Below are 24,206 nucleotides of genomic sequence, written 5' to 3'. Positions count from 1 at the left end.
TGGTTTGCATACGTAAGTTTTTCATTTTTTCAGGAATGACGGTTAGGCCTAATTACGGAACTGCGGTTGACCTGCACTTACTGGGAAATCATTGTTCGCGGGTAATAATTGTAATCAGTGATCCCCATCACTAACGTTGTTCAGCGGGTTATCTGCACCTGTAAGCGACAAACGCTGGCCTTTTCAGTGTAGCGCACATGCAGCCACGGACATGTAAGGGCATGACACACCAGTTATTGGCCAATCTCATGTGCCAGAGCCTCACGTGTCCCTCTAGTAAGCCGGACTCGGACCGCAGGGCATGACGGAGTCTCGTTCGTTAACGAATTAAGCTTGCAATGTGCGCATCTGTTCTGTAGCTGGCATGGTTGAGGTTTCCCAGGTGGAGTCGAATTTAACCATAGGCTCCACTCCTGGTGGTGCCCTTCTGTACATTCCTTTAAGGTTCAGCTTTGCAACCATACTGCCCACGTAAAACAAACACTTTGCCTTCATGAACGCTGTTTGGAGGGTCATGACTCATGGGAATAACGCCGCCCAATCAGTTAACCTGCTAGAGAGATCGTTCATTGCTCCCAAGCATGACATCACACTCCCTAGGAAGAAGGTAATGCCACTGTGGCGACCGTACTCCTGGGGGCGACACAAGTGCACTGATGCCCAGCCACTGCTCGATGAATCTGCTGGTACATTGACCCAGACCACTACATTCCCCTCGCACGCTACACGGCCTGAATCTGACCCTGATGAAACTCAGGTTACCCTTCCCATATACAGTTCCATCTTACACGGTGACAAAGAGGAAGCTGCAGATGAAAGTGCAGGTTCGGCCCACCCGCCATCAGACACACCACCGTACTATCAGGGGCCCTGTGCCAGTGCCGTCGCCAACGAGTGGGACCCCCCTGCTTGCTCAGGATCACAGCACTTGCAAAGTTGAAATACTGTGCAGTGAGATGGAAGATGGGGACGACGAGGAGTCCAGACAAGTACAGGGATTCCCTAGCGAGGAGACTTATTTGATTGTTTTCAATGTTGGGACAGCAATTTTTGGGGAGCACTATACTCTGGAGAATGATAGATGGGGCCCACCATACACTGGAACATTCCAAAGGTGGACATCAGACACTGGAGCAGCATTTACAGGGCCCATTATACACTAGAGCATTAGAAATGGGGCCCATTATGTTTGGAGCATTATTTGGGCCCATAAGACAGTGGAGCTTCATCCATGGGGACCAACATATACAGTAGCATTATGTGGAGCTCATCATATACTGTTTCAAACATTATATGGGACCAATGATTCTGTATGGAGAAATAGATGGGCCTCGTCATGAGATGTAAAAAGTGAAGTATTTTTCATTGTACTATGCCGCTATTTCTCTGCCGTATCGGAGCATGATGAGTTGTGGTATGTGTTAAAGGGTTGCTCTTTCGCCCAGGCCACATGAAAACCTGGAGCCAGCCCTCCCCCCCCACAACTGTAGCCAAATAACCCCCATTTTTCAGTGCGTAACTTGTATTATGAAGTTAATTAAGGTTGACAAGCTTAAGTAAGAAGAATTGATGCTTTTGGCATTCAAATGGGCACTGTTGGTGTGTTTCCTGTCCTCCTCTCACTGCCGACTTTTATTCCCCATTGACTTACATTGGGTTTCGTGTTTCGGTACGACCCCGACTTTTCCCTATAATCGGACGATCTTGCTCGACCCGACTTTTGGAAAAGTCGGGTTTCACGAAACGAAACGCGACCCTAAAAAACCAAAAGTCGCTCAACTCTATTCAGAACATTATTATCCTGCTGATTAACATCATATCTGCTAGTTAATAGCATTTTTTTTACATGACAGGTTCCCTTTAAAAGGTTATTCCTAACATTGAAGGTTATAGGCTATCCTGCCTCTGGGATCTCTCCAATCTCAAGAATCGGATTCTGAATGGAGTAGTGGCATTTCAGTATCCCAATCTCTAGATTGTTTGGAGTCCTAGTTGTCAGATGACAACCATTCGGTAAGTTATCACTCATTAGAAGCATTCATAATAACTTTCAATGATAGGAACAACTCTTAAAGGGAACCTGTCACTACAAAAATCCCATCCAATCTGCTAGCACCATGTTATAAAGCTGTTATAGAGGAGTTAAGATTTAGTATAGGCAGTGATCTTTCTGGGATTTTGGGTCCAGTGGGCGGTCCTATCAGTGACTGACAGCTTTCTTTGAATAAGCGTGTATACAGAGATAACTGTCAGTCACTGATAGGACCGTCCAATGGACACAAAATCCCAGAAAGAGCAGAGGGTTATATAAATAAAATCCAGGTTGTACTGAATTTTTTCTCACATATTCTATATCATTCTTCTCATATAATATGATGCCTGCAGATTGTAGGGCACGTTCATGGTGAGAGGTTCCTTTCAAATTCAAACTGCCTGATTTGATTCTTTTCTCCCCTTTACGTGATCTGTCTGTGATTACGTGATCTGAGAGATATGATGCTCCCATAGACATAAGATGATTGCCTGTTCCTACTGAAATCAGCAAGAGCCGACAACTTTAGTCTATTGTGTATGAGGACCTAAGCACATGACAGAATCAGGCTATGCACAGGATTTTCTTGTAGCCGGTAGCCATGAATGCACATAGGTCAGCATAAGGTTCGTATGCATCCAACGGAAATATATAAATTAAACAGGTCTGTTCAAAATAATTCCTCATATCATATTTTACACAGTTGCAATGCTGCAGAGACCTTTTATGGTTTGTTTTCTACATACACTGCATCTTGGCATATTGGAGTTGTACTTTATTTGCGTCGTCTTCAGAGGTTAATTTTTGCTGCTAATTTATGGTTTCTTTAAGACTGGGAAAATATTTTTATCTGGCTTGACGTGAGTAACATGGGAACTGCAATATTTGTGCTCCCGTGAGGAAAATTCTTCTAACTAAACATGGGAATAAGGCTAATCAGGAAAGGATGTGGAATGCTGGAGCAAGGACGCCAATTTATCAGGTTGCAAATTGTGTCTTATTCCCATATCACTGCTCCAAATGGGGGATGGGGGAAAACTACAGCCTCTAACATGGAGTCACTCTACATTACACACTATGCTCTTGTACCTGTTTCTTCTAGCCTAAAGTCTTCCATTGAAGGAATTTCTTTGGGTCTCTTCATCAGGCATCTTGTAAGGGTATGTGCACACATTTTCAGCAGAAATGTCTACAGCAATTTCTTTAGTAATGGCAGTAAAGCACCACGTACGCACCTTTACACACCTTTGTAGTGTTTTTGGTGCGTTTTTCCCATGGAATAGGTTAAAGAATTGACATGAAGCAGATATGAAACTGCTTCTGATCTGCAAGGAAAATGTAAGCAACGTGTGCAGTCTCTGCTACTGCGCATTGACTCACTGGCGCCTGGGCAGAAGATCAATGAAGAAAGGCGGATAAGGTTCACATAACCGCGCAAGTGGACATCGCATGTGCGGGATCGCAGCGCCTCAACTGCATGTCACAGGTCAGTGTGATGTGCCTGGGAGAAGGGGTGCCATTATAATGAAGTCAGCAGGCAGAAATTTCTTCCAGGGATCGCACGCCCCAGAGCCTGAAAGAAATCATTAACCTAAAGCATTAAAACTACTTTTCTTAACATCTACACCACAGCTATGAGGCATAGAGGTAGGACTGGTTTAACCATTCTATTACCTATATGCCCAAAGTAATGGCTTAAATTCGTCCAGGTTGTGGCAAATTCCCTTTAACTTTGCTAGTATTAGGAAATCCTTTAGTCTTTGTGCCAAAACAGTGTGGAAAAAGTGCCAAAAACTTATCAAATACATAACATGCACAAACCCTAAGACAACATCTGAAAAGTCACATAGATGAACACAAAAAGTCAAACACTGATACTATTTTTTTTGTCCTATTGTCTATAAATCTATCATTTTTCAGATCTTGTGTTGTCTCTACTTGCTCGATTTCAGCACCACATCCGACCGAGTGGTTGCAGCTCGTGATGATGGCTGCATCAGGTTTTAAAGTAGTTCCTCCTCTCCTCCATATGCTTTCATTATTCACTGCCATACTGGAACAAGCCTCTCCTGCAATGTCTTACCTTCTAATTGAGGTATACACCGTGTCCTCCTGTCTTGTTCTTTGCACTATTGGTGCTGTCTTTGACTACTATCTGATTTTGATCTTGATGTGAATTTCACTTCTACCTTGTCCTTGGGATTGTCTGTGTTATTCTACTCAAGATTTTGAACTCTAGCTTAATTCTTGACTTTGCTTTTATCTTGCTCCTGACCTGTGATCTCTCACTATTGGACGGGAAATACAGCCACCAATCCATACCTGGGGATTCCCTGCAGCAAAGTCGAGACCACCATTCAGAGGATGACGATAAGATAGACTCTAGACCCTAGTCTAGTAAACGCCAGTGACGGTGATGGTGCAGCATTCCCAGGACACTCTGCCATGGCCAAGGTTTTAGGTTCCCAAATTTTTCACTTAAGGAAAGTATAACTATGACTCTTGGTGCAACAACATCTTTGCTTTCATAAAGCATTCATCGCAAGATCCATATACAGTATGTTAGTTTGTGAACTTCTCAGAAGAATAAATAATCCTATAAAGCTGAAGGAGTTTTATTGGAGTTTAATATACTATGGATAGGCTACTAGTATGACCACGGATTCAAGCTCCTGTAACCTTCTGTAATCAGCTGACTGACGGGGCCGCGGCACTCTAAGCGATGCCTTATCACTTAAATTGTGCCTTTTCCTAATGTTATCAAATCCATGGGACTGATCTGTAGTATGATGCACAGTCATAACAAAATGTATGACACTTTGCCCCGCAAACCATATAGGGGATGCGATGCATACTACAGTCAGTCAATCGATGATAGTGCTGGAATCAGGCCACGATAATTTAATTAATTGAAGGCATATTCTAAGGATAAGTCATATCAAGGTTACAGAAAACTCCTTTAAAGGGAATATGTCACCTGGTCAGAGGAGTCAGTATTTACTCTTATTTTCCACCCTTGCTCCCTTGAGTATGCTGTTTTCTTTTTTGTTTGTTTGAAATCCACCATAAGGTTCCTGAGATATGAGACTTTTTAATTGGTGCAAATTTTTATGGTATTTGTAAGGGGCATGGCTCATAGATTCTCCGTGGGTGTGTCTTTAGGCTGCTCTGCATAATTGCCCTGTAGAGCCTTGTCCCCATTTATAAGGACCATAAAAATTACTGCTAAGCAAAAAGGACCATATTGCTAGAACTGTATTGTGGATTTCAAAGACAAAAAAAGAAAAAAAAATAATGTTCAGGAGAGTAGCGGGAATTAAAAAAAAGCAAACTTGTTACTTTTGACCTCAAGATAGGTCCTTTTTTTAAAAAATACTAAGAAAATGTGAGTATAAGGTTCAATAGGGGAAAAAACAAAAATATCTCAAAATTGGTTTGAGCAAATATGATGAAAAAAAATGGAAATACAATCAGAGGAGTAAAATTCTTACCTTATAAACATCCAGGTATCCACACTGATAGTCAAATCTAGTGTAGAGCTCGTTTAACATACTAATGACTTGCATTGGTGTACACTGAGCACAGACAGCTGTGAAGCCCACAATGTCAGAAAAGAGCATTGTGACGTCATCAAACTTTCGAGCCTCAACAGTCTTCCCTTCCCAAAGCTGCTGAGCCACATCTCCCGGAAATATTGAATAGAGAAGATCCACTGTTTTCTTCTTTTCCTCCTCCAAAGCTTGGTGGGTTTTTTCCAACGTGGCTTTCAATTTATCCATTCGCTTTTTAAGACCATCTTGAGCTTTGGCCTGCTCACCAACCAGGATGACATCACGGGTAGCATCATGGATTGGGATATCCGAAAGATGCAGTCCTTGTCCCATCAGTTCATCGAGCTTGTCAACACGAGGAGACCCCAAAAAGAGGATGGAATTGGATTCAGGAACATGGATCATTTGTCCTTTTACTTCCATCACCTAGGAAATTGGAAAAAATATATATAAACCACAATTAAAAAAACATAAACCTTAAAAATACTCATGTAAATGATAACCTCAAAAGATAACGCTAAATATTCTGATTATTCTAAGCTTCTCATTCCATTACACTCCATCATCGCCCCTTACCTGTACTGGCATTGGATGTCAATCATAGAAGTTATATTAATTCCTTCTTAAAAAAATAAACATATTCATTAAATTAAAGCCAACCCAACCTAAAAGATTCGGCAACATGGATTATCCATCCAATTACCTATCTAATGTGGTCCTTACCATTCTCCCTTTACCGATGATGTTGAAGGAGAAAGGATAGGGCAGGCTAAAATAAATGCCCAATCATTTTGTTCTCTCTACAGATAAATTGGTGCCAGAGGTGTCCGTCTGCCCATAAGAAGCACATTCTCGGCAGCAAGTACTAATCTATTTAATAAGAGTCGTGTAGGATACTTGTCAAGTGTCTGATGGTAACTGACTGTAGCACCCCATAAAAGCTCTTGTCTCCTGGTTTTGCAAAGTACAGTCTCTGGCATATTACCTTCCAGCATTACAACCTTTATTTTCACCAACATCACACACCAGGAACCCATACACACAGATTTTCATCAGATCAGTGGAACCTGAAAACAATCTTCTTTTTCTCCAATGAGTTTTACCAAAGAGGTTGTCCAGTGAAAAATGTTTTAAAACAGCTCAGAGTGATATACAAAGTAAAAAAAAGCATAATTAATTCCATTGAACCCCCCCCATTAGAGTTACAAAGTTAATACGCTGAAAAAAACACATCAAATTCAACCAAAAGTTAGGAAAAGACAAAGGGAAGGAGCACAACCACAGTGCATGATCCAGTCTGCGCCAAATGCGCTATTCTTTTCCCTCCAGATCCCAATTGTTGATCCACTGGACCAAACATTCAGAAAAAATACTATTCTTATTTATGTAATTATTTATGTTATTTTCTTCTAGAAAAAGCATTTTAGCCTTTTTTAAACCCTCAACTGTTTCTGCTGTAACCGGTTCCTGGTGTCGACAGTTCCAAAGATCAGCAGTTCTTATGGTAAAGAAGACTTGTTTCCTGTTGAGATAGGACTTTTCTTTCTCCCACTTTTCTTTTGAGGGAATTTTAGATGAAACAGCTTTTTTCCAAAATATTTATTCTGGCCATTTACAGTATTTACTTGAGCGAAAAGGTTTGCAGGACCCTGATCCAGCAGGGTCACATCAGTAGTCTGTAACCGACAGCAAAGATAATGTTATATTGGGTCTGCTAAACAAGAGACATTGGAGATGCCAGCAGGTAGGAGAGTCCTGGGAATCTTTTTGCTCAACTCTACCTCCCATCACTCCAATTCCAGAACTGAATCATTGTGGCCAATGATTGATTGGAGAAGTCACATATCCCGGTGTTAAAACTTCATGACACCTGCAATAAGCAGTAATTTACAAGAGAACAGGTAGTGTTAAACAGTAGTGATGAGCGAGTATACTCATTGCTCGGGTTTTATCGAGCATGTTCGGGTATCCTCCGAGTATTTTGGTGTGCTCGGAGATTTAGTTTTCATCGTCTCTTCTGCATGATTTGCGACTGCTGGACAGCTTGAATACATGTGTGGAATTGTGGAATGCCTGTTTGTTAGGGAATTCCCACATGTATTCAGCCTGTCTACAAGTCGCAAATCATGCAGATAAGACGACGAAAACTAAATCTCCGAGCACGCCAAAATACTCGGAGGACACCCGAGCATGCTTGGAAAAGCCTGAGCAACGAGTATTCACGCTCATCACTATTAAACAGGAGTTGCTTGGCACTGGTGATGGATTTTCTTTAATATTTTTGATTTAGACCATTTACATATTGGCCCCCAGTGTTGTTCAACATTTTTACAAATGATCTAAACAAGGGAACTGAAGGTAAACTAATCAAATTTGCAGACAATACAAAGCTGGGAGGGATAGCTAAAGGCCCCGTCACCCACAGCGAGATCGCTGATTTTGTGACGCATCAGCGATATCACCAGCGATATCGCTGTGTGTGACATGCATCACACCGCCCCCCCACTGGGTATCACTGATCGTGCAGGAGTGTCCTGGGCCATTTTTTGATCATTAGTCTCCCATTGGCCAGCACGCATCGTTGCGTGTGGCAGCGGGAGACCATCGATCAGCGAGCTCCCAGCAGACGGAGCTGGTATCCAAGGTAAATATCTGGTAACTAAGCGTACGCGTCACTTAGTTACCAGCTGTGTACCTTGGATACCAGCTCCCAGCACTAGCACGCAGGTATCCAAGGTACACAGCAGGTAACTAAGCCTCGTGCGTGCTTAGTTACCCGATATTTACCTTGGATACCTGCGTGATCGCGCTGGGAGCTGGTATCCAAGATACACAGCGGGTAACTAAGTGACGCGCGCTTAGGTACCAGATATTTATCTTGGATACCAGCGTCCTCGCTGGTCCTGATCACTGCTGAGATCATGTAGCGAGGCACCAGCGATCCTGACCAGGTCGTATCGTTGTCGGGATCGCTGGTGCATCGTTTAGTGCTGCGCATGCTTAGTTACCCGACATTTACCTTGGATACCAGCTCCCAGCATCTGCTTACAGCGCTGGAAGCTCGCTGGGAGCAAACCTCAGTCTCTGTGGGGGCACTGTTAAAATGTTTGTTATTCATTCACTTCCTATTTTACGACGATTGCTATGGTGAAAAAAACCCTTAGGCTGGAGTCACACACAACGATTAAAAAACCGGTCCCATTTTAAAGGTCCGAAATCGCACAAAGGTATCTTAACCATTGATCTGTTTTTGATGCGATTTTTCTTAATTGATGCGATTTTAATCGCATGTAAGGATCCGTTTGACATCTGTCTGGCGAGATTTTCTCGCAGGGTAGCTAGATGGACATATAATGGAGCCCAATGACAGGTTTCCCCACACAAAGAATGAATAGATCTAGACACATATATATATATATATATATATATATATATATATTTTATACATGTCATAGACACATATTAATATATATATTACAAATTCATACAGTTCATCATAGCAGAATAGCCGCAGAAACATTTGCCGGCTTTTGTATAATCATTCTCTTGCCCGACATGAAATGACACATGGTTTACATATAGTTAACCATTTCATTTAATGTTTTTTTGTTATGTCTATCACTATTAATTAGATGAGAGTTTGTGGGTAAAATTTTGGACTTGTAGGGGTTAATTTAAGGGGTTAATTCGTTGTATTAAATTGCAGCGACTCCTGCTGACGTCATTGAGGCTGCAGGGAGTCCCCGTAATTTCATATAAGGAATTAACCCCTTAAATTAACCCCTACAAGTCCAAAATTTTACCCACAAACCCTCATCTAATTAATTGTGATAGACATAACAAAAAAACATGAAAAGATATGGTTAACTATATGTAAACCATGTGTCATTTCATGTCGGGCAGGAGAATAATTATACAAAAGCCGGCAAATGTTTCTGCGGCTATTCTGCTATGATGAACTGTATGAATTTGTAATATATATATTAACCCCTTCACCCCCAAGGGTGGTTTGCACGTTCATGACCGGGCCAATTTTTACAATTCTGACCACTGTCCCTTTATGAGGTCATAACTCTGGAACGCTTCCATGGATCCCGGTGATTCTGACATTGTTTTCTCGTGACATATTGTACTTCATGTTACTGGTAAAATTTCATTCAAATAACTTGCGTTTATTTGTGAAAAAAACGGAAATTTGGCAAAAATTTTGAAAATTTCGCAATTTTCCAACTTTGAATTTTTATGCCCTTAAATCACAGAGATACGGCACACAAAAAACTTGATAACTAACATTTCCCACATATTTACTTTACATCAGCACAATTTTGGAACCAAAATTTTTTTTTGTTAGGAAGTTGTAAGGGTTAAAAGTTGACCAGCGATTTCTCATTTTTACACCATTTTATTTTTAGGACCACATCACATTTGAAGCCACTTTGAGGGGTCTATAGGATAGAAAATACCCAAAAGTGACACCATTCTAAAAACTGCACACCTTAAGGTGCTCAAAACCACATTCAAGAAGTTTATTAAACCTTTATGTGCGTCACAGGAATTTTTTTGAATATTTAAAAAAAAATGAACATCTAACTTTTTTTCACAAAAAAAGTACTTCAGGTTCAATTTTTTTATTTTACCAAGGGTAACAGGAGAAATTGGACTGCAAAAGATATTGTGCAATTTGTCGTGAGTACACTGATACCTGATTTGTGGGGGGGAACGACTGTTTCGGCGCATGGCAGAGCTCAGAATGGAAGGAGCGCCGTTTGACTTTTTCAATGCAAAATTGGCTGGAATTCAGATCGGATGCCATGTCACGTTTGGAGAGTCCCTGATGTACCTAAACAGTGGAAACCCCCTACAAGTGACCCCATTTTGGAAACTAGACCCCCCAAGGAACTTATCTAGATATGTGGTGAGAACTTTGAACCCACAATGGCTTTACAGAAGTTTATAACGTACAGCGGTACAATTAAAAAATCATATTTTTTCCACAAAAATGATCTTTTCACCCCAATTTTTATTTTCCCAAGGGTAACAGAACCCTAAAAGTTATTGTGCAATTTGTCCTGAGTATGCTGATACCCCACATGTGGGGGTAAACCACTATTTGGGCGCATGGCAGAGCTCGGAAGGGAAGCAGCGCCATTTGACGTTTTTGGCTGGAATTGAGATCGGACACCATGTCGCGATTGGAAAACCCCTGATGTACCTAAACAGTGGAAACCCCCCATAAATGACACCATTTTGGAAACTAGACCCCCTAAGGAACTTATCTAGATGTGTGGTGAGAACTTTGAACCCCCAAGGGCTTCACAGAAGTTTATAACATAAAGCCGTACAATTAAAAAATCATATTTTTTCCACAAAAATGATCTTTTCACCCTCAATTCTTATTTTTCCAAGGGTAACAGCACCCTAAAAGTTATTGTGCAATTTGTTCTGAGTACGCTGATACCCCACATGTGGGGGTAAACCACTATTTGGGCGCATGGCAGAGCTCGGAAGGGAAGCAGCGCCATTTGAAGTTTTTGGCTGGAATTGAGATCGGACACCATGTCGCGATTGGAAAACCCCTGATGTACCTAAACAGTGGAAACCCCCCCACAAATGACACCATTTTGGAAACTAGACCCCCTAAGGAACTTATCTAGATGTGTGGTGAGAACTTTGAACCCCCCAGTGCTTCACAGAAGTTTATAACGCCCGGGCGTGAAAATAAAAAATTTGTATTTTTTCCACAAACATGATCTTTTAGTCACCATTTTTTTTATTTTCCCAAAGGTATCAGGAGAAATTAGACCCCAAAAGTTGTTGTCCAATTTGTCCTTAGTATGCTGATACCCCATATGTGGGAGAAAACTACTGTATGGGCACACGTCGGGGCTCGGAAGGGAAGTAGTGACGTTTTGGAATGCAGACATTGATGGAATGGTCTGCGGTTGTCATGTTGCCTTTGGAGAGCCCCTAATGTACCTAAACAGTGGAAACCCCCCACAAATGACCCCATTTTGAAAACTAGACCCCCTAAGGAACTTATCTAGATGTGAGGTGAGCACTTTGAACCCCCAAGGGCTTCACAGAAGTTTATAATGCCAGGGCATGAAAATAAAAAAATCGTATTTTTTCCACAAACATGATCAATTAGTCCCCAATTTTTTTATTTTCCCAAGGGTAACAGGAGAAATTGAACCCCAAAAGTTGTTGTCCAATTTGTCCTGAGTAAGCTGACACCCCATATGTGGGAGAAAACTACTGTATGGACACACGTCAGGGCTCGGAAGGGAAGTAGTGACGTTTTGGAATGCAGACATTGATGGAATGGTCTGCGGGTGTCATGTTGCCTTTGGAGAGCCCCTAATGTACCTAAACAGTGGAAACCCCCCACAAATGACCCCATTTTGAAAACTAGACCCCCTAAGGAACTTATTTAGATGTGAGGTGAGCACTTTGAACCCCCAAGGGCTTCACAGAAGTTTATAATGCCAGGGCATGAAAATAAAAAAATCGTATTTTTTTCCACAAACATGATCAATTAGTCCCCAATTTTTTCATTTTCCCAAGGGTAACAGGAGAATTTGGACCCCAAAAGTTGTTGTCCAATTTGTCATGAGTATGCTGACACCCCATATGTGGGAGAAAACTACTGTATGGACACACGTCGGGGCTCGGAAGTGAAGCAGTGCCATTTTGGAATGCAGACTTTGATGGAATGGTCTGCGGGTGTCATGTGCGTTTGGAGAGCCCCTGATGTACCTAAACTATTGAAACTCCCCACAAGTGACCCCATTTTGGACACTAGACCCCCCCACGGAACTTATCTAGATGTGTGGTGAGCACTTTGAACCCCCAAGTGCTTCACAGAAGTTTATTATGCTCGGACGAGAAAATAAAAAAATCATTTTTTTCCACAAAAATGATATTTTTGCCCCCAATTTTTTATTTTCCCAAGGGTAACAGGAGAAATTGGACCCCAAAAATTGTTTTGCAATTTGTCCTGAGTAGGCTGATACCCTACATGTGGGGGTAAAACACTGTTTGGGCGCATGGCAGAGCTTGGAAGGGAAGGAGCACCATATGACTTTTTCAACTCAGAATTGGCTGGAATTGAGATCAGACGCAATGTTGCATTTGGAGAGCCCCTGATGTGCCCAAACAGTGGAAACCCCCAATTCTAACTCCAACCCGAACCCCAACACACCCCTAACCCTAATCTCAGCCCTAACCCTAGCCCTAACCCTAGCCCTAACCCTAACCCTAGCCCTAACCCTATCCCTAGCCCTAACCCTAGCCCTAACCCTAACCCTAATGGAAAAATGGAAATAAATACAATTTTTTAATTTTATTATTTTTCCCTAACTAAGAGGGTGATAATGGGGGGTTTGATTTACTATTTATGGCGGTTTTTATTTTTTGCAGCTGTCGCACGCTAAAAGACGCTTTTTATTGTAAAAATAGTTTTTGCATCACCACATATTGAGAGCTATAATTTTTCTGTATTTTGACCCACCGAGTCATGTGAGGTCTTATTTTTTGCAGGACAAGTTGACGTTTTTATTGGTACCATTTTCGGGCATGTGAAATTTTTTGATCGCTTTTTATTCCGATTTTTGGGACGCAGAATGAACAAAAACCAGCGTTTCATGAATTTCTTTTGGGGGAGTGCGTTTACACCGTTCCGCGTGCGGTAAAATTGATAAAGCGGTTTTATTCTTCACGTCAGTACGGTTACAGCGATACCTCATTTAGGTCGTTTTTTATGTTTTGTTGGTTTTTTGCAATGAAAACTATTTTATATAAAAAATAATTATTTTTGCATCGCTTTATTCTGCGAGCTATAACTTTTTTATTTTTTCGCTGATGATGCTGTGTGGCAGCTCGTTTTTTGCGGGACAAGATGACGTTTTCAGTGCTACCATGGATATTTATATTCGTCTTTTTGATCGCGCGTTATTACACTTTTTGTTTGGCGGTATGATAATAAATCATTATTTTTTGCTTCGTTTTTTATTTTTATTTTTTAAGGGGTTCGCTAAAGGGGTTAACTAATGGGACAGTTTTATAGGGCGGGTCGTTACGGACGCGGCGATACCTAATATGTGTACTTTTATTGTTTTGGGGTTTTTTTATTTTCAAAAAATGAATTTATTGGGGAATATTTTTTTTTTTTTTTACTAATTTATTTGGCGATTTTTTTAAAATTATTTTTGCACTTTTTTTTATTTTTTTTTACTTTATTACATAGTCCCAGGTGGGACATCACTGTCCTGTGGCAGATCGCTGATCTGTCACATCACAGATCACTGTGACAGATCAGCAATCTGTCACAGGCATTGAAGAAGACTTCCTCTTGCCTGCGCTTTGCAGGCACTGAGGAAGCCAGCTTCCTGCAGGCCCCCGAAGGCCCCCGTCGCCATCTTGGATTCGGAGGCCTGGAGGAAAGGAGTCCCCCGCAGCAGCGCTGCACATTGCGCTGCCGTGGGGGGCTCAGGGAAGCACGGAGGGAGCCCCCTCCCTGACGATGCTTCCCTTTAACTCCCGGTACACCGCAATCATGTTTGATCGCGGTGTGCAAGGGGTTAACATGTCGGGGCGGTCCGTGACCGCCCCTGACACATTGTGCCGGGTGTCAGCTGTGATAATCAGCTGACACCCGGCCGCGATCAGCGGCGCTCACCACGTGGGCGCCGCTGATCGTAGTAGACGTACTATCCCGTCCATGGGCATAGGGGCCCGGGTCCCATGGACGGGATAGTACGTCTCATGTCAGGAAAGGGTTAATGTGTCTCTATGACATGTATAAAATATATATATATATATATATATATATATGTGTCTAGATCTATTCATTCTTTATTTAACCGGTCTCTGTGATTTTACTGTATTGAAAGAATTGCCGGCTTTTGCTAAAGGACACCGGGTGCGATTTTATTGCAAGTCACACATCTAGTCCGTTTTTAGTCCCATTTTTTCTCGCCCCCATAGACTTGTATTGTCGAATGCGATCCGAAAATCGGTGACAATCGCAGCATGCTGCAATTGTCTCGGTCCGAGGATCGGATCCGATCAAAAATCGCATGATGGGAACTGCCCCATAGAATAACATTGGGACGAATGCAATGCAATGCGATTTTTTATCGCATTGCATTCGTCCGATTTAATCGCTAGTGTGACCCCGGCCTTAAAGTAATTTTCCTAACCACATTTGTTTGCAAGGTAATTGTCCTGCTCTTACTCCCTTTTAGTTTTGTTTTTCAACCCCCTATCCCTCACTACGACCATTTTATAACCATTTTCCAGCTCTGAAGTTTGGGTCCCCATGGACTTACAGTGGGTACAGAAAGTATTCACTCAAGGAGGATCACAAGGAAATCGACAGCATGTGACTTAAATATGAGTGTCTGAGCAAAGGGTCTGAATACATATGACCATGTGAAATTTCAGTTTTTCTTTTTAATAAATTTGCAAAAATTTCTACATTTCGGGGGTGTTTTTCAGTCAAGATGGGGTGCAGAGTGTACATTAATGAGAAGAAAAATGAACTTTTTTGAATTTACCAAATGGCTGCAATGAAACAAAGAGTGAAAAATTTAAAGGGGTCTGAATACTTTCTGTACCCACTGTATATGGGGTTCAGGGTCCAGGGTCAAGTTCGTGACCCGAACCGGACTTTTAAAAAAAAAGTTCCCCAGAAGCTGCAAAATACGGACTTTCATGGGTTCACGCATCTCTAGTGAGTTATAATTATTAGTTTTTGAGGGTATTTTTTTAAACAAAGAGGGGAGAGCAAGAGGGAGGGAAAATAGGGATAGAGAATTTCGTAATGAATAGGGTAGTAGGGTGGACAATATCAGGGGCTTCAAATTAATTGGAAAGTGGTGGGGGAAGTTATACAGGAGTTCACACTAAATTGTTGGGTGGGGAGGTCACTATTTAGGGACTTATAATGAATTGGGGGGATAGGATGCCATCAGGGTCTCACAATTAGGTAATGGGAGAGGATGCTATCAGGGACTTACAGTGGCATGTAAAGGTTTGGGCACCCCTGCTCAAAATTACTGTCATTGTGAACAGTAAAGCAGGTTGAAGATAAAATGACCTTTAAAAAGTCTAAAGTTAAAGATGACACATTTCCTTTGTATTTTAGGCAAAGAAAAAAATTATATTGTAATTTTTTACATTTTAAAAATTGTAAAAAAGAAAATAGGCTGATGCAAGAGTTTGGGCACACTTGAAGATTTGTGTGCTCAGATAACTTTGACCAGGGTTTCAGACCTTAATTAGCCTGTTAGGAATATAGCTTATTCACTACCATCATTAGGAAGGGCCAGGTGATGCAAATTTACCAGCATTATAAAAACTCAGCCTCCTCTAACCTTGTGCCAAAAAGCAGCAGCCATGAGGTTTTTAAGCAACTGCCTAGCACTCTGAAAATGAAAATGGCGGAGGCCCACAAAGCAAGAGATGGCAATAAGAAGATAGAAAAGCGTTTTCAAGTTGCCCTTTCCTCAGTTCGAAATGTAATTATGAAATAGCGGTTAACAGGAACAGTGGAGATCAAGATAAGGTCTGGAAGACCAAGCAAAGTTTCAGTGACAGCTGCTAGTAGCATTGCTAGAGAAGCAATTGAGAACCCTCACTTGACTGCAAAAGACTTTCAGAAAGATTTAGCAAACTCTGGAATTGTGGTACATTGTTGTACTGTTCAGAGACTCTTGTACAAATATGGCCTTCATTGCAGAGTCATCAGAAGAAAACCTATCCTTCATCCTTACTATAAAATTCAGCATCACAAGTGTGCAATAGAACATCTAAACAAGACTGATGTATTTTGGAAACAAGTCCTGTGGACCAATAATGTTAAAACAGAACTCTTTGGCTACAATGATCAAAGGTACAGTGGGGGAAAAAGTATTTAGTCAGCCACCAATTGTGCAAGTTCTCCCACTTAAATAGATGAGAGAGGCCTGTAATTGACATCATAGGTAGACCACAACTATGAGAGTCAAAATGAGAAAATAAATCCAGAAAATCACATTGTCTGATTTGGAAAGATTTATTTTGCAAATTATGGTGGAAAATAAGTATTTGGTTACCTAAAAACATGCAAGATAACTGGCTCTCACAGACCTGTAACTTCTTCTTTAAGAGGCTCCTCTGTCCTCCACTCATTAGCTGTGGCAATGGCACCTGTTTGAACTTGTTGTCAGTATAAAAGATACCTGTCCACAACCTCAAACAGACACACTCCAAACTGCACTATGGTGAAGACCAAAGAGCTGTCGACGGACACCAGAAACAAAACTTTGGCCCTGCACAAGGCTGGGAAGACTGAATCTACAATACGCAAGCAGCTTGGTGTGATAAAATCAACTGTGGCAGCAATAATAAGAAAATGGAAGACATACACCACTAATAATCTCTCTAGCTCTGGGGCTCCATGCAAGATCTCACCCCGTGGAGTCAAAATGATCACAAGAAATGTGAGCAAAAATGCCAGAACCACACGGGGGACCACAGCATAGAGCTGGGACCACCGTAATAAAAGCTACCAACAGTAATACAGTTTGCCACCAGGAACTCAGATCCTGCAGTGCCAGACGTGTCCCCTTGCTTAAGCCAGTACATGTCCAGGCCCATCTGAAGTTTGCTAGAGAGCATTTGGATAATCCAGAAGAGTATTGGGATAATGTGATACGGTCTGATGAAACCACAGTAGAACTGTTTGGTAGAAACAAAACTCATCGTGCTTGGAGGAGTCAGAATGTTGAGTTGCATCCAAAGAACCCCATACCTACTGTGAAGCATGGGGGTGGCAACATCATGCTTTGCGGAGCCCCATTTCTCTGCAAAAGGACCAGGATGTCATGGTCTCGCGCGACTGGACACACCACCTCCAGCAGGGCGAATTTATATGACACGCGTGACCCTGGATACACCGCCTCCAGCAGGGCGAGTTTAAATAAGAACACGTGCAGCAGGATACACCACCTCCAGCAGGCGAATTTCAGTAGTACACGTAAGTCTGGATACAACGCCTCCAGGAGGGCGAATTTCAGAATAAAGGGGAAAACCAGGGAAACAATTACAATGGAGGGCCCTGCGATAGGGATCGGGGACATGGAGACCTCCTGCACTCCCCTGAGCCAGTCTCTACACTCCTAACAGTCCCTATACAGGCTCCGCACCTGTCGCCGAGCTGGAACCTAAGAACCATAGCTCACCCTGCACCTAGCCCTTTCTAGTGAAGTGGACGGTGCAGACACTAATCCCACCACTGCACTGAAACACACATAAGGGAAAGAGACAAACAGGGAACACCACTTAGCTTTGCTCTGTTGCTAATGTTCCCAGCAACAGAGTCCAACACCTGAGTGCATCTTCCTCCGACCGTGTCCAACACCTGAGTGCAGCTTTACAGCAACAGCATCAAGCACCCGAGTGCCACCTTGGAGCAACAGAGTCCAGCACCTGAGTGCAGCTGTCCAGCAACAGAGTCCAGCACCTGAGTGCAAATGTCCAGCAACAGAGTCCAGCACCTGAGTGCAGCTTTCCAGCAACAGAGTCCAGCAACTGAGTGCAGCTCTACACCATAGCTGCCACTCCACCAAGCTTTGCAGGAACTCCTCACTGACACCATAGCTGCCACTCCACCAAGCTATGTAAGACCTCCTCACTGACACCATAGCTGCCACTCCAGGACTCTCACTGAGCTGCCCGGGACTCTCTCTCCTCCAGCTCCTTCCTTCACCATGGATGGTTGGAAAAGACCAATAATATCACCAACAGTGAGTGAGCACAACTGACACACCTTTATTGACCAATCACACCTGTTAGTGATTCCCGTGCAATAACACTAACCACCACCAGGGGCAAACTAGAACTAGAAACACCAGTGCAATGACCATAACGGCCACCGGGGGCAAAAACCAACCTTTAAGCACAGCTTAAGGAAAAAAAAGGTTACTTTGTACATTTATCTGTCAGATCCAACCTGGATCATGACACAGGACGACTGATCCATGTACATGAAAGAATGAATGGAGCCATGTATCGTGAGATTTTGAGTGCAAAGTTACTTCCATCAGCAAGGGCATTGAAGAGGAAACGTGGATGGGTCTTTCTGCATGATAATGATCCCAAGCACACCACCAGGGCAATGAAGGAGTGGCTTCGTATAAAGCATATGAATTTCCTGTGGTGGAGGGATTTGAATGTCCATGTTGTCCAGCGACAGGCCCAAAACATCACTGCTCTAGAGGAGATCTGCATGGAGGAATGGGCCAACATACCACCAACAGTGTATGCCAACCTTGTGAAGACTTACAGAAAACGTTTGACTTCTGTCATTGCCAACAAAGGATATAGAACAAAATATTGAGATGAACTTTTATTAGGCTAAGTTCACACTTGCGTACCGGGGCTCTGCGGATGGCTGCGTACTTCCTCCCTGAAGCTCCGCCCACTTCCGCACTTCTTCTGTTTAAGTCCGCCTACTTCTGCATGCGTCCTGCGTATCTATCTTTAACATTGGGTACACAGGACATGCAGATGTGTCGTTTTAACGCGCCCACCGACCTCACGGGAATGCAACAAATTGCAACAAGTGGGTCATCCTCGTTGAGATGCTGCAGCAGCTGGATTTTGTAAGGGTGCCATTTGTGAGGAGCTAATATCCGCCAAAAGGATGTTCAACGGATGCCAGATTGGCGCTCTGAATTTGCAGAATGGGCCAAACAAAAATTGGAACATGACCCTCAGTTTACACAGAACATTATGTTCAGTGATGAGGCAAACTTTTTTGGGTAGGCCATTTATATGGACACACCTAAATAAAATGGGAATGGTGACAGTTTTCTTGCGTAGGGTGTCTTGCATTGAAATCTGCTGCAATGATCCGGGTACTGTGTTCACCAGACATCAACATAATTTCTATCCGCTCCTCACGTGTTAACCTCTGCGACATGTCAATGGCTGTAAACAAAGAGAAACTTGTAAATAACTTATGAAAGAATAAAGTTACGTTAAAACCAAGCACACCATTGTTTTTCTTGTGAAATTCTCAATAAGTTTGATGTGCCACATGACGCTCTTCCCATTGGAAAAAATAAAGTTGGATCCAAAATGGCCGACTTCAAAATGGCTGCCATGGTCACCATCCATCTTGAAAAGTTTCCCCCCTCCCAAATACTAATGTGCCACAAACAGGAAGTTGATATCAACAACCATTCCCATTTTATTTAGGTGTATCCATATACATGGCCCACCCTGTAGATATAGAAACTATAACTATGACTAACAACGTGTAATAACCTGCAGGAATGCGGGATGCAGTCAACAGGTTTATTTACAGGGGAATGTGCTCCACGCAGGGAGTGAGGGATTGTAAGGTGACGGCGAGGAATGGGGCAGAACTGGGAAGTTGGCAGGGTAGGTGAGGGACGAATGAGAGTTCAGTAATAAAGAGGTTAAACTTATCGGACTGTAGTCTTCTGTTGTGAGGGAGTACAGGGTTCCAATGGTGGCACTGGCAACAGTGGTGCGGGTCGCCTCGTTGCAGACTCTGACAGGCGGGAATCCAACAGCGGCACGTGCATTCTCTCAAGTCTCTGTCCACGATAAAGAAACAGCCTCTAGGGAAAACAACAGGATGCTGGGCGGTGAGCGGGGGTCCTTCTCTCACCACTCTTAGTCACAAGTCCACACTCAGAACGTGTCACTGCAGGAACAGTGCCGCGCTCCTTGCTCAGTCCAGCTACTACTCTCAGGGGCTCAGATCTCTCACTGTGCACACCAGCCTGCATGCACTAGAGACTGTCTCAGGCTTGTCAAGGGAGTCTCCTTCAGTCACGGAGGCTGACGGGTCCACGTTTACACAGAGGGTGCTCACCGCGTACTGCCGGTCTGTCTCAGTCCTCAGCAGGAGGTCTCTTTTAAGTATACGGTCACTCTTGGGCAGAGCGGGTGCGGTACTCACTGTCTCCAAGTGTATGGCACCTGGCTTAGCTCTGCAAGCTCCGCCTCCATTGGCACGGCTCCGCACACTCCGCTCTGCTGGCACAGCTCCGCACACTCTGCTCTGCTGACACGGCTAATTCCCCCAGCACCACAGCTCCTATTCTGGGCAGCAGCAGCACGTCCTGGCACAGGGTCAGCACTCTCTGGAGGGGGAAGCAGAGCGCGCTCTCCTCTGCTCTGCATGCTGCACTTACTTGGTGCCAACTCCTGCTGCACCGCGCACTTTTCCTTCTTATACCCCTGTGTCAGCGTACTCTCTCTGGGCTCTCCCCGCCCCCTTCTGTCAGCAGGAAGCTCGGTCTCTCCTTTCCTTCCCTCCTGCAGCAGGGGAAGGTCCACCTCCCTCAGGCTTCCCTCCAGAAACAGGGGATGCAGCCCCTTCAGTTCCGGACCAGGCATGCAGGTACCCATGGTCCGGTACACCTACTTACAAAAATATAGTTCAAAACGCGTTAGTTTGAACCCGTGCACATCCCAGGGATATGCTTTTTTAAAAACTATGAGTTTTTTAAAATAATTTTTCAATGAACATTTGATTTTAAACAATCCTACCTAAAACAAATGAACAGAATCATTAAGCTGAATGATCTGTTGTGACAATCAAGGAAGGCGCCACAGACTATTTTATTAAATGAGCTTTTCTGCTTCTTTGTTTAAGTGATCAGTGGGAGTTTTAGTACCCGAACGATCATGGATAAAAACTTCTGACATTTCTCTGTGACTGATTTCTATTGCTGTAAAGCTCCATAATAATGCATGATTGCAACTTCATAATACACACAGGGTTTCTCTGTAGGATCTGCATAAACTTTATATAAAAGGAACTGTAAACTTTTAGTCAAGGCTACTAGCAAAGTTTTTTCCATATTTTTAGTTTGGATGCACAGGAGATTACATTTATTATTTTTATTATATGAATCACATTACTTTGAAGGCTAAAGAATAAACAATTTTGAGAAGAAAATGCTAATAGCATGCAGCAAAATCTTAAAGATGAAAAAGAATGTTTTTCATCATATGATATAAAAAGAATAAATTAGACAAACATAACAGCTATAAAAAGCTGAAGGCCAAAGTAATAAACACAACAGAATGTAGACTAGATGCTTTGTGGAGATAGCGACAGTGTCTGAGATGGACAGCACAAGCATCAGTGTCAAGGGTGAAAGAAAAACTATGGTGACGGTATTTAAAGAATCTAATTATTGTGTAGTATTGACCGGAAACACAGATGAAAATAATGTGACCATCCAATGTAAAGCAGCATGATCTTCAGAGTTTCAGATACCAAATAGACATGATGTAAATGTTCAATTAATCTTTGAATCAGTATTTGGGAGAAATTACTATCATTGTCACGAGGGTGTCACATCTCCCTGGAATAGACAACCGTTGGCACAACCCTGTGAAAGTGGTGCACAGGTAGGATCCCAATCCATGAACTTCAATATATAAACTTGGCTCACACAAGTGGATTCCAATGCAAAAGATGATTTAATAAAGTACAGTACATACATTAAGACGTTTCGGTCTGTATGACCTTCATCAATGTACCCTATGTTGTACTGTGAGCTCTTAGTGATTGGGCAAAACAGGCCAGTAGAAAATGAGGAGGCACCTGAGGCCGTCTCTCGTTAATGCGTGAGCGTTCTGTGTATCAGCTGGGACGCGGTATCCGCCGTGAGTCCTGAGCCTGCGGATACCGCGTCCCAGCTGATACACAGAATTCTCACGCATTAACGAGAGATGGCCTCAGGTGCCTCCTCATTTTCTACTGGCCTGTTTTGCCCAATCACTAAGAGCTCACAGTACAACATAGGGTACATTGATAAAGGTCATACAGACCGAAACATCTTAATGTATGTACTATACTTTATTAAATCCTCTTTTGCATTGGAATCCACTTGTGTGTGCCAAGTTTATATATTGAATGTCTCCCAGGAAGACCTGGAGTTAGATGTTCACGCCGGGAAATGAATCACAGGTCATCTTAAGAGATGGCGAGATTTGTGTCCCATATTAAATGGATTTTGTTTCGTCTGGTGCTGAAGAGGTTAACAACCCTTTCTATGCTGGTGAGAAACATGCAGCTCCATTTCAGCTGCTTCTGATCTGGTCATTACCTCTTCCTACAAAAACTGGTCAAATCTTCTGTAATGCTGTAGATAAGCCCTCAATGTAACCTGAAAGATAAGAAAAAAGAGTTAGATTATACTCACCGGGGGGGCGGTCCAGTCCAATGAGTGTCACCATCCCGTCTGGCGCCTCCCATCTTCATACGATAATGTCCACCTCCTTGCTTCTCCCTCGGCTCCTGCACAGGCATACTTTATCTGCCCTGTTAAGGGCAGAGTAAAGTACTGCAGTGCGCAGGGCCTCTCTGACCTTTCCCGACACCTGTGCACAGCAGTACTGTTAGGCGTTGGTTCCTGCAGCTACACAACAGGAATCCAGAGCCTCACATGCTTCTCTGCAGCAAGTCATTCCTGAGGCTAAGTTCCTCTGCCGCTCCACTGAGCATGCTCACGAGACGATCACCCATTGGAGGTCGGGAGTCACGTGCTCAGGTCCTTCTCCAGATCTGATTGGTCCATCTCAGAGATCTGGAAGGTCCCGGCAGCGCACTGCTATAAAAAGCCCGCATGGCCGCTCGGTGAATGGTAGATGTGTGAATGGTGATGGATGTATGATTCTGGTGACTGACTTATTAAGATTCTCCTCCCTCTGATATTACGCATGTGGATAGGGAACTATAGAAAGAATCAGCGCCAGCCAGTGGTAAACCTTTGGCCACTGTGCACACCGCACCTCTACACTAGCGTCCGGTGGTGTCTCGTCTCTCACGGCACTATCGCATAGCGGCTGTGTCTGCCGCCGTGCTGCATTCAGCAGCACTTACCGGCATCCGCAGTAGCGACGCCGCACGCACGGTAGGTCTAGATGGACATCGTCCCCTGTTTTGGACCTGTGTCCTGTGACCTGATACCGTGAGTGCAATTTCGCTGAGACCTGTGAGTCTAAGGCCTGTTTCACACTTCCGTTTTTGACAATCAGTCAAGATCCGCCGAATTGGAAAAAAAAGGGATCCGCCATTTTTCTTTGCGGATCCGTTTTTTTCCCCATTGACTTTCATTATCGGCGGATTTTGACTGATGTTGGTCCGTTGCGTCCGTATTTTTGCGGATCCGCCAAAATTTGGGCGTCCGCAAAGATTTCAGAACAGACCATGCAACTTTTTTTGGCCTACGGATCCGGCAGACACTGATTTAACCCGCAATTCTCTCTGGGTGCCGGATGAAAAAAATCTCTCTCTCGTCGCCATATCACCTGAGTCGGTAACTGCTCTGCTGCTCCCGCCTGCATCATCGCCCGATCTGCTGCTCCCGCCTGAATCATCGCCCGGTCTGCTGCTCCCGCTTGCACCATCGCCCGATCTGCTGCTCCCGCCTGCATCATCGCCCGATCTGCTGCTCTCGCCTGAACTGCTCCCGTGACATCTGCTGCTGCTCCCGCGATTCGCCCGATCTGCTCCTGCGACATCTGCTGATGCTCCCACGATTCACCCAATCTGTTCCCGCAACATCTGCTACTGCTGCCGCGATTCG

General features: G+C 43.4%; 1 protein-coding gene across 2 annotated transcripts in view; it reads right to left on the bottom strand.

The window, feature by feature from the left end:
• GUCY1A2 (guanylate cyclase 1 soluble subunit alpha 2) overlaps positions 1-24,206 on the bottom strand; it is a 311,943-nt gene that overhangs the window by 111,233 nt on the left and 176,504 nt on the right. For both annotated transcript variants that reach the window (XM_073583022.1, XM_073583023.1), the window contains one exon: positions 5,524-6,009. In XM_073583022.1, coding sequence (XP_073439123.1) covers positions 5,524-6,009 — 486 coding nt within the window. The remainder of the gene's footprint in view (positions 1-5,523; positions 6,010-24,206) is intronic.

This window comes from Dendrobates tinctorius, unplaced genomic scaffold (genome assembly GCF_039654945.1).
Source record: "Dendrobates tinctorius isolate UK_male_01 unplaced genomic scaffold, ASM3965494v1 ptg000075l, whole genome shotgun sequence".
Lineage (NCBI taxonomy): Eukaryota > Metazoa > Chordata > Amphibia > Anura > Dendrobatidae > Dendrobates > Dendrobates tinctorius.
The sequence above is the reverse complement of the archived record's forward strand: the minus strand, read 5'-3'. Positions and strand labels throughout refer to the sequence as shown.